The sequence below is a fragment of the Pararge aegeria genome, chromosome 21 (assembly GCF_905163445.1).
Source record: "Pararge aegeria chromosome 21, ilParAegt1.1, whole genome shotgun sequence".
NCBI lineage: Eukaryota > Metazoa > Arthropoda > Insecta > Lepidoptera > Nymphalidae > Pararge > Pararge aegeria.
This window is the reverse complement of record NC_053200.1, coordinates 7,633,468-7,645,545: the sequence shown is the minus strand read 5'-3', so window position 1 is coordinate 7,645,545 and position 12,078 is coordinate 7,633,468. Positions and strand designations below refer to the sequence as shown.

The 12,078-nt window shown below is 34.4% G+C and overlaps 1 protein-coding gene across 1 annotated transcript; it reads left to right on the top strand.

Moving 5' to 3' along the window:
* Positions 1-260: 260 nt before the first annotated feature.
* On the top strand, positions 261-12,032 carry LOC120633326 (proton-coupled folate transporter-like). Its single transcript, XM_039903517.1, has 8 exons — positions 261-271; positions 367-969; positions 1,776-2,036; positions 2,395-2,569; positions 4,582-4,759; positions 6,509-6,887; positions 9,013-9,253; positions 10,682-12,032. The coding sequence occupies exons 2-8, from the start codon at positions 837-839 to the stop codon at positions 10,746-10,748; spliced, it is 1,434 nt and encodes a 477-aa protein (XP_039759451.1). The 5' UTR covers positions 261-271; positions 367-836; the 3' UTR covers positions 10,749-12,032.
* Positions 12,033-12,078: the final 46 nt, after the last annotated feature.

Below are 12,078 nucleotides of genomic sequence, written 5' to 3'. Positions count from 1 at the left end.
TGCATGTTCTAGAAAAGTATTTATTATATGTGTTGTACATAGGCTGTTTTATAATTTGGTTGTATACTTTAAATATATTAAATAAGAAAGTACAAAACGGATTTATACATAATATTTAACAATCGATATAAAATAAAATTGTAAGAACAGAAAACGATACTAAAAATCGAGATAATCGTTTATTAGAGATAGTTGACTTATCATTTCAACCCTAAAGTGTCATGCTGACATCTGTCTGTCCCTCGGGTCAACCAGTCGGCGTCAACCTGTAGTACCTACATATTTATTTACGTTTTCTAATTTTGTATAAATATATGGTAGATTATACCTATTCACAAACTATACAAATTCTCTTCGTATTTCCAGTTCATTGGCGCGATTTGTGAATTGTGAAGGTCAAGATAAAAAGTGCGCGTCAAGAATTCAATAAACCGAAACGAAATAAAGCTGTAATAAGATCCTATTGCGGATGAATTCTCAATATACCATTCGGGAGAAAAAACACATCTCAAACATAGCACGACGTATATTAAATGATACAAATTTTATTTCATAAAAGCGTAATAGGTATAAAATATGTTAATTGTTAAATAGTGCTACCTCTTTTGTCGCACAAACAGCAGTGTTCAGTGTTGACTGTTTTGCGTTTAGACACAGCTGGGTCTTAGCAGCAGTGCGGTAAAGCCGTATCTGGAATACGCATTATATGAACCACATCGCTTAAGGACTATACTCACATTTTTAATAAAGATTTTATTACTCGTAAACATTCTTTAGTAATTTTTTTCTTCAGTAAGGAAATAAATCATTCGCAGTTAATTTATGTTTAAACAAAAATGGCTCAAGAAAATGAAAGCATTACAGAAAGTGATCCGAATGTTAACTCAGTTTGTGAAACCCCTTCTAGACCATACAGAATTACAATGGAATTTCCGTTATTTTTCACAATGTTATCCTTTTCTTTGTCTGGTAAGTAGAGTAGTATTAAATTGACCTTGTATGCATGCTTATTTTAGTGTTGCACTTTTAAAACATCTGATCAAAATGTACACTAAACAATTCAATTTTACCAAGCAATAAACTAGGTATTTATTAAATTTAATTATTCACAATATGTATTTTTAAATTTAATCTACAAATTTAGTGAAAAAATTAATAATATTAACTATTTAAAAAAAAGCTGTATGAACTTGAAACTGTTGTATGTTACAAACTATAATGTATTAATGTTGGAATTGTATTTATCAAATACTGATGTTTATCTTTATTTCAACTCTCATTGCATGCAAAAATAGCTCTTATAATTACGAAGCGAGGGTTTACATTACTTTAAATCAAAACTAACATTTGACTCACACAACTATTACATACTACCTGAGTAACATGGCAAATTAAATAAAAGCTTGCTTAAAATAAGTTAAACAAAAATTCCAGATATTATACATTTATATCTCACAATCAGTTCATTACAAAACATTTTTTTAATCTTTTCTATTTTGTATAAAATGTACAAAACAATGAAAAAAAAATTACAAATATTATACCTACCTTACGTTTGTCATTATTTCATATATTAATAAACTAAGTATGTGTTAGTATTATTATACATCTTCTTTGAATAATTAAGTATATTTATTTTATTATGTTTTTTATATATTTTATTTACCTTAAGTTTCATTTGCAGTGAGTTTATTGCATGTCCCAAGGTATTTATGCTGAATATAGAGAATGATTAGCATCACATTCAACTTGTCAATCATGTTAAAATGTTGTAGGTGCTGCAATAAGCAATATGATATTATTCAGAACATGTGTTCATTCTTTGAACCACACACAAGAAGAATGCAAAGTATTTTTGTCACCAGTAAAAAACAATGGAAGTCATCAGTTAGAAGAAGAGGTACAAAAGTATGCAACATTTGTTAGCATGGTCAGAACAGTGATAGAGTCCCTAGCTCCTGCCATGCTTTCTTTATTCCTTGGAGTCTGGTCAGATACTCATGGGAGAAAACCACTAGTTGTATGGCCTTTATTTGGTAAGTATATTCTATAGATTTAGTATAAAAAATGAAACAATAGGTAAACAACATTTTATGAGAGTTCTTATATTTTTTTTTATGGATAATTTTTTTACACCTAAACCTAAATCCTATTAAATGAATAAAGTTAACAGTGATTTCGAGTCATGTATAACTATTTACACTTTATAACATTTAAAAAGTCCTTTAAGATTTTTGCGATTTCATAAAAATTTTATGTTTACCCTTTGTAACATATGTTTCTTGAAGTGTTCAGGAGGGCACTGTGGTATACGTACGTGCGCACAAACACAACAGTCTTGCACGGACTTAAAATCACAAAATATCAGAGTAATAAAAAATTCTAATATTTTAGGTATGTCCATTAGCGGCGGATTGATCGTTGTCTACAGTATGATTGATAGTTTAGGTCCGTGGTGGCTTATTCTCACATCAATACCAATTTCCTTAGCTGGAGGATTCATTGCACTGTTTACCGGTTCGTTTTGCTATGTCAGTGACATCACATCTACTGAAAAGCGATCTCTTAGGTAACATACTGTGAAGGTAATTCTCACTACAAGGCTTTCTGCGGCTCATTTACTAACACAATGTGTACACTGGTGCTAATACTGTTGTATGCAAATGAATAAACTAAACTAAATTGACAGGTGTTTAAGTAGTTCTATCCTGTGCCACACGGAACTTTCTGAAATAGAAATAGAAAAATCTTTACTAGTGAAACTCCGAACAAATAAATCTTTGGGACCCTAAACTAGGAAAACCTTTATCTTAGGGGCCAGTGCCTACCGCTAAACATTGATTAAATCAGGGTCTTAATTACTTTAACAGACACTTTAACAGAGGAACGTTCCTATATTTAGTTTGAAGTTAACGAATTTTGTTATCACCATCAATATTGGAAACATATAAGTGCCTGTGATAGGCCTACATGAATTAATATTTTGTTAATTAATTTATTTAAATTTTTGAATTTAATTTTCAAACTATGCAAGAACTTTTCTACTAGTAAGCTTTAAAAAGAATAGCACTGCTTTTAGAATCCAACTTTTTTAGTTTAGTTTTTGTTTACCACAGAATTGGCATCAAAATACACTTATTCATCATCTTAATCCAAAGCATATTACTGGCCACACAATACTCTCCTCTGAGGGATTTTATTGCCGCCCTTTTATGAAAGCAGATCGATGGCCCACAACTGTTAACAAGCTTCCTGTAAGGGCACTAAATGCCCTCCCTCCTAGTGCATAGGTACATCCAATTCGCACTGCACGCATTTTCAATAAAAAAAAAAAAACATGTTGCTTACGGTTGGTCTCGTGATGAGCACGGACAAATCTTTGATCGCTTTTAAGTTAATCAATACGTCGCGAAAGTTGAATAATTTATTAGTTATACTGCGCTTGCTTAGCTTTCAATATTTCGCTATCAAAAGTCAGAGTCAAAGTTATTATAGTTCACATATATTTATCCAAGTTTGGCACTAATGATGCGTACATTACAAATGTGTACATGGTAGTTAGATGATGACGATAACCATATTGGTAAACTTAAAAATACGGCTGCGAGGGTTCAAAACGCGCCCTGTCTAAGAATAAGAAGGCCACAATAAACTTAGCCGGTTGTTCTCTCTTGTTATTACCATCTCACATTGTCATTTAAAATTATTAGAAGAGCAACATGGTAAGAGCTTCACACCCAAGCTTTTTTTTTATCAATTAGTAGTCCATTATACTATACTAGGACTTTTCTATTAGCTTATGCTAAAATTTTATGCAATTTTCTTTAAACGAATTTTTAATTTTATCTATACAATGGTCTCAATTCTTATCCCTTTCCAAAAGCCTTGTGGACTTGAACGAACTCTCACAATCCCTTTAAAATGTATGTTTGTCACCGCGTGTTTTTTATGAAAATTTGTAGGGCTATAACTCTGAAAGTACTGAGGCCTGAGAATGAAACAATTAAGTTGTATGCATTTTTATTATCATGAGTACTATAATATCCTACCGGCATTGTACTCCCTTTCCAAAAAGACTTTTATAAAATAGACTTTTCACATTTCCTCCAAACGTTGTGGTTGTCACCGCTTATAACTGATTACGAAAATTATGTACAAATAATTCTCATCCAGGGTAGTAAAATGTGGATGCTAATGTTTTTTTTTAATTCCCTTAATGGTTGTTTCGACGCTGTAAGATTAGCAGGTCATCGTATGTGCCAACTGCGCAAAGTTCCCCTCCAACCGTAGGTACATTTAGATTAACGCAGTTTCAACTTTCGTGACGAGACTGTGCACCCAGTCTTGCTTTAAATACTATATATTCAAGAAACAACAGTATTTACAAACACCTGTCAAAGTCCAGATATTCCAAAAACTGTTGACAGTTATTTTTACGAGTTAGATCCTTAAAAAGGGTTAAAGTAAAAAGAGCAGTGACAATGTTTGTAAATATCATTGTTTAATGTATATTATTGTTTTTCGAATTCAGTTTCGTTGTTCATATTTTTTACAACTAAAAATTTTAATTTTTGTTTGTAGAATGACTGTAGTTGAAGCATCAGTGTCCGCTGGTACCGTGGTAGGAGCGATCACCAGCTCTTACGTTTTGAGAGCAGTTGGAAATGTTTATTTGCTCCTCATATCAACGTCATTATTTGTAATAGCTTATCTGTTTACCACGATCTGTTTGAACGAGTCATTGGTTGGAGCTGTGCCGGTATGTCTATCTGCTGCGTTATCTTTACTTCTATATTTAGCTTTTTTTCAGCTAACTTTATTATTTTAAATTTTTTTTTATTGAGTTTGTTGAATGATAAGACTATTATGTTTAAGATAAGGCAATTAAATTAACTTTGTTATACTCAGCCTATTAATGCCCCACTTCTGACACAGGGCATCCATTAAGCTGATTAAACCTCCTACGTTTCGCTTTCGCAAGTTGCCGGGTTTTTGATGGTTATTATTATTACAAGAGTAATATCACAATACAGTACAGTAGTAGCTTTAGTACAAGTTTGCTAGCTTGCATTGAAGGAAGCGGTGTTAGCCCAGTGGGTAGGACTTCGACTTCACTTTTGGGGGGCGAGTTTGAATCCCAGCACGCATCTCTAACTGATCTAAGTTATGTGCATTTTAAGCAATTAAAATATCACATTCTTAAACGGTGAAGGAACACATTGTGAGGAAACCTGCATCCCAGAGAGTTCTCCATAATGTTCTCAAGGGTGTCAGTCTAAAAAGTCCACCAATCCGCACTGGGCCAGCGTGGTGGACTACGGCCTTAACCCCTGCTCACTGTGAGTGAGACCTGTGCCCTGGAGTGGGCCGGTAATGGGTTGATATGATAATGAATCGAGGAGTTGAATGAAAATACAATGTTTTCGATTATGGAAATAGTTGAACTCCGATGTTATAAAATGGATCCTGTTTGGACGGGCTAAAAGCTCAAATTTGCCTGGTCGCTTGCCTTTTTGACAGAACGATTGTATAACAAAAATCAGAACAAGTAAAATTAGTTCATTTTTACGTTGACGACACAGATTTTGATCTGCGAAAACGACTCTTCGATCGTGAGCGAGCAAATCTTGTACAAAGGCTACAATTGTCACCAACCCTCCTATTCCCGCGGGTGTCCTTCGAAACGACTAAAGGAATGTAACTAAGAATGGGCACCATCCATCAGGACTACTACCATCAGCGATCATCAATCTGCCTGCCCAGCGTGGACGATTATAGGCTATTATGAATTATTACGAGTTAGTGATAATAGCTGTAAACTATTGGATAAAAGCAGGCGTTACTTTGCGGAAATCCATGATATATTATGAAAATTAAGCTTAATTTGCTATACTCCGCGAAAAGCAGGAGAATCTGTTGTAAAGTCAACATCTCCTGAGGATGCTCCGTTTTCGGAACGAAACGTGCGTAGAGGGTAAATTGCCGAAGATCTGTTTGGTGTGGCGTATAAAGATTGAAGAAATTATACACCATACAGGTTCTAAAAGCTGATAATAGCTGTAACTGGCGGACTAACGTGCTCTCCGAGTCACAGATATGGACAGCCCCAATGCCCTAACTTCGGGCTACTTAAATTAAGATTTTTGGCGCGACCCGAACGACTTTGCAACGATGTATTCCTTGGTTTAGTTTATCTATGTAACAGGATAATTAGCCAAACCGAGTCTATGAGAAATCATTTCGCATGCCCTAATTAAGAAACCAAAATGTAAAGTTACGTTAGAACTTAAAATATTCTCTTTTTATCTCCTTGAAGGAAAAACTTGAAAGGTATAAACCCATGCTAGCGTACAATCTTCATAGCATGTCTAGACGACGTCGGCATTTACCAAGAGATCAAAGGCCTGTATCTTTTTCTATAGGTACTATCAGTACCACTATACAATCTAAAAAAGGTTAAAAAGTGGTTGATTATATGAAGATTTTTATTGCTTTGTCTTTGTTACAGGGTGGTCTAAGAACAGTGTTAGATTTCAAGCTAATAAAAACAATGATATCCGAGTGTTTCAAGAAGCGACCTAACCACGGTCGAGCGCAAATTCTCCTTCTTACATTCGCAAACAGTCTGTCCATATTCATTTTGATGGGTCAAATGAGTTTGGACTATTTGTACACGAGACAAAAGCTGCACTGGGCGATTCAGCAGTTCACAATATATTCAGCTACCCACACCACGATATCGTTCTTCGGGTCTTTCTTTGGAGTGATGCTGGTGCAGAGGTTCTTCAAAGTGACTGACTTGGCTTTCGCGACCGTTGCTTTCCTGTCTGCCTCTACTGAATTCTTGATCAATGCTTTTGCTACTGCGTCATGGCATATGTATACATGTAAGTTCAGTTTTTGAAGTTATACTTCTTTTGGCGCGTTAGGGAAAAATTATGATAGTATATTTAAACGATGCGCGCGCAAACCATCACAAAAAACTGACACCCTGAAGTTAGCTATAAGGTTTGACAGTATACACTTTCAATTGTCAAAGTCTGCAGGCCCATTCCGGTGATTTAATTGTACAAAAATCTCAAATTTTAATGTTGAGTGAAACTGGGCTGTCCTATAATGAGTCTTTTAGTATTCCAAATATAATTATATAAATTTCTTTTACTATGATGAAATATTTTTTTATTGAATAAGGCGAAAGATAAAATTTTTGGAATTATTTTCATCTTTTTACACCAGAGGTACAACTTCTAACGCGTGTACATAAGTACACACACGTTTTTTCCTACAAATAGGCTTTTTAAATTAGCTTTGGGGCGGCATTTATTTAAAAGCGGGCCTATCTATTAATTACGTGTGTGTACCCCATTACATACTGATATTGTCTAGTAAAAATAACTTTATTTATTGTTTTACTAAATTTAGTTTCGTATTTCGGAATGGCAATTGTTTTGTATTTTATTTTTAAGAATAATAAGATACATCTTAATAGGTGGTGCCTGTTAATTCTTTGTTGTTCTTATGAATGTTAAAAATTCAGTAGTATTTTGAATGAGTTTCTGTTTTTTTTTGTCAAAAATATATTCTTTAGGTATCAATTTTGCAAGGATGTAGCCTCGGAACATAGGACTGATCCTATCATGAGGTAAAGCAGAACTTGTTTGTTGTGCCCTTAATCGAGTTTCGTTTTCAAGGTGACCAAGTATGTGACTTTGCTTCAAGTTTAAATGTATTTACTATATACGTAATTGCAGAATAACCTGAAATTATGTGAGATAATGAGTGGCTCTTTTATATAAAGTTACTTGAAATAGTTCGTGCATTTTTGCAAGAATTTTAAAGTTCGTAACAAAATTGGTTGATAAGTGAGAATAATAAAGAGTTAGCTTTAATTTGCTATTTTATATGGAGGACTAAACGTCATAAAAATTTAACTCCATTCGAACGTTTCGGATTCTCTGTTCACTTTTATTTGACGTTTGTTAACTTGATAAGTTAGAGTAGCAACTCGGCTGCCTTGTATTAGGTAAAGTAATTTAATAAAATCTAAATTTTATTATATTACTTACGTTAATATGCTATTTTATGTAGAGGACAAAATGTCATAAGTGGAAAATTCCATCCACCCAGTCTATACTTCCCTTAAAATAATTAGGATACATAGGCAAACCACGCGGCCCCAACAAGGTTATCCTCCATAGAAGGGTATCCTCATATTTTCTTTCTCGATAATGGCCTAAAGAGTAATAATTATTTTTCTTAAATCAAAGTCTTATTTAGACATGACGCTATCTTTGAAAGCTAAATACTTTTGAAAATTTTAAATGACCAAAAAATCGACCAAAAAATCACCTTTTTTTCATGTTCAAAGGGGTCAAAGACAAAATATGAGAGAAATATATAACATGAGAGAATGAAAGCAAAACCTAGACGCAATTTTTTTGAATTGTATCTTTTGACGCAATAATAATTTTGGATGAGAAAAGTATACGTCGATCGCGTCAGATTTTATTGGTAAAATCGATCAGAGCTGCAGCTATCCCTATCGCACTCTACGGGGCAAGACAGGCTCAGCGCGACGCCAATAGTTTTTTAAATACCTATTCATAATTTTTTTCGCAGCTTTACCATCGTTTTCGGCTTCCCTGTCTTAGGGACCGAATTCGATCCCCGGCAAACACCTCTAACTTTTCGTAGTTATGTGCGTTTTTTATTCAAGCAATTAAAATATCAGAAGGAAAACTTCGCTATGACACCTACAAACCTACACCCTTCTCATTTTGTGAGAAGACCCGTTCCCATTAGTAGGACGTTAATAGGTAATAATGAGTGGATGGACTTCTCCACTTATAACATAAAATTGCAGACTAAATTTCATGTGACATTAGTTAACATGAAAACTCTCTCTCTTGGAGGCACGGGGGCTGACACCGCCAACTTCCTAATTCGGGCTAGTACTGGGATTCGAACCCAGAATGTTATGTTTACTAATAATGACGTGTTTAATTGTTTTAGCCGCAGGAATATCTCTCTTCAGAGGTCTATCAGCGCCTCTGATCAGGTCTCTACTGAGCAAGATCTTGCCAACGCAGGACATAGCTAAAGTTTTCGCCCTGATGTGCGCTATGGAGGGTGTCAGCCCACTGATATCTCCCGAGATCTACAACTCCCTGTACGCATATACAATCTCAACGTTCCCAGGAGCTATATACATTCTCAGCAGTACAATTTCTTTCCTCTGCGCCATTTTCCTTGGGTAAGTACCGTATTTATACAGCGTGTAAGCGAATTGCGAAATAATGTTGAAGGATGCATAAGTATATTGAATAAGGAATCACCCTGTAAAAATATTAAATCAAAAGAAGGATATTTATTTTTCCATACGATGGATTCAAAACATTCTAAGTGTTTACTTATGACAACCCTAGTGAAGATAAAAGACCGCGGATAGTAACTCGACGCGTACCTAATATAGTGAGTCACATGATTTTAATTTTACATGTTTGGGGTATAGCATTTATAAGCCATACCCCTAATCGGTTTCGATGCGTCCTCGTATCGGAACGCTAAATAGTTTGACGTCACATCTTTGAAGTTGAGGTGGTAAGTAACCACAGCATTCCAACAGATCAGACCAGGGAAATTTCTGAAATTATAAATGCCAAAATTGCTCCTCCTGGGCAAACCCTGGACCTCCCACACCACCACTGCGCCGGGGAGTTTGTCAAACATAAAATCTAAATTTTTTTTCGAATTCTATTCCGCCGGAGCTGAGGGGCATTTGAGAATTTATAATTTCCGAATTTTCTCTGGTCTGGTCTTAAGGGTTGCTTTGGCAGCTTGATACCACCCTATCGGCAAAAAATGACGCCAAGGTCGCAACTAGCCACTGCCGAAGTCTACCAGAGGAAATTCGGAAATTATGAACTCTCTAATTGAATCTGTGACCTGCCATGGGCCATGGAGATCGTCACATATTTAATGCATTTTCATAATACACATATGTGTTGAAATATTGAATGGCATATATAGATATAGAAATATTTACAATGTCATTCTATGTAGAGAAAATGATAGCGCGGACGTTTGCAAAACGATAAATTTATCTTTTATACAGACCCCATAAAATTGTATATTTCATTGGAATCTGCATTTTATTTAAACAAGTGGAATGTTTTATTATTTAAAACTTGTTTAAATATGTTAGTTATTAGTAACTATAGTCTTGTAGAAAAATACATTAGTTGTTATTTTTTGTTTTTGTTACACTTTAATCTTTGACACTGCGGGTCTTAAAACGACGCGATCTTGAGATTATCACATTTTGTTACCGAATTAAGTAGGTATTTTACTCTAATTTTATACACATATAATATGTATTATGGTATGGTATGAGGTATTATTAACCTCCGACGCAAGAACGTCGGGTTTTTATACGTTCGACGTGTCTGTGTCTGTCTGTGGTATTGCATCGTAGCTCCTCAGCAGATGGACCGATTTTGATGTTATTTGTTTTGTTTGAAGGGTGAATTAGTCGGAAGTGTTCTGAGCTATGTTCGATGAACATCGGTCAAAGATTAATTTGGGATCAAATGAAAGAGATTGACTAATCGATTTTTTTACTTGGTTTTTTTAAATTTTAAATTTTAGTTGTTATTTTTATTGAGATTTTCTTTTCTTTCAGATTCGTGCAATATTTTAGATGGAAATCGTCGTCAATTGTATACGAAACTTTAACCAACGAGTTATAGTTTATTAGTTTTCAGTAAGGTAACAAATTTATAGGTAACGAGTGAATAACAACAAAAATATATATTGCTAAAATAAATGTACAAATATATTGTACTTTTGGTTTAGGAAGGTGGCAAAGATACAAGAATTGATGTGTATAATTTTTACTATTTTAAACGAGTCCATGGAGTCGTGGGAATGTTTTTGAAATGAAAACTTATATAGGCGTGTTGACTTTTGATTACCTTTTGGGTGAACAAAAATCATGAAACTAGCCGCGAGTTCCATGATTTTTGTCCACCCGAAAAGTTATTCGCGCATTCGTCACCCAACGCTTTACATGAGGTATATGTATAATGTATATATATAAACATAGATTTTGTTTTCACTTCTATCGGCAGTCCCCAAAGACTGCTCCGAATGTTTTTTTTTTAGAGATACTTACGAACTCTGATATTTCAACTTTGTTTTATAGACTTAATTCAAATATTAAGGTTAAATTATGAGGTAATAACCTTAATCGAACTTGCCTATTTTTAGCCAAATTAGAAATGCTAATTGCAGCTTAGCAATTTTAATTATGCAAACCGTGAAATTTTAAATCCGAAATATCTACAAAGTGATCGTTGTGTTACCTATTTAAGTTACATTGTAATTCTCAAATAGGTATGTATATAAGAAAAAGTTAATAATAGATACCAGTGATTTTTTATTGTGTAACTAAGGTTGTAGTTACGTCTCGTAACATATGCAATATTATTAAGTTTATACCTTTTTAGCTGTATTTACACCTGCATTCCTGAGAGTTCTCAACGGTGTGTTAAGTCTACCAATCTGCACTGGGCCAGCGTGGACTACCTTTTAGATTATGCATGCATTCTTTAATGGCCCGGGTTAATACCAATTAATAATAAAATTATCTAATATTCACATATCTGTGATTAATGCAGTCATCATTTTTCATTTTTTTTTATACTAAAAATAATTATCATATTTAGACATAGGTACTTTACCAGTGAAATAGTCTCTGTGGAACAAAAATGTAATAAAAATAACCCCACTTTACACTTTTTGCATTGTTCGTATTACACAGTGTCGGTGAAGCAAATTTGCTATAACACGCCAAATCCAGTATGGTCTTACATGCAGCTGTACAGCAACGGCTGCCCTCCAACACAATGATGGCCTACGCATATCATATCAATTCAACAACTATTCAACGCCATTGAAAATATGGAAACTCGGATGGGCAGCGTTCGGGAAACTTCGTGCCATCTTTTCGTCAAAAATCCCTCAGTGCCTGAAGACGAAAGTCTTCGAACAGTGTGTGTTGCCAGTGATGATCTATGG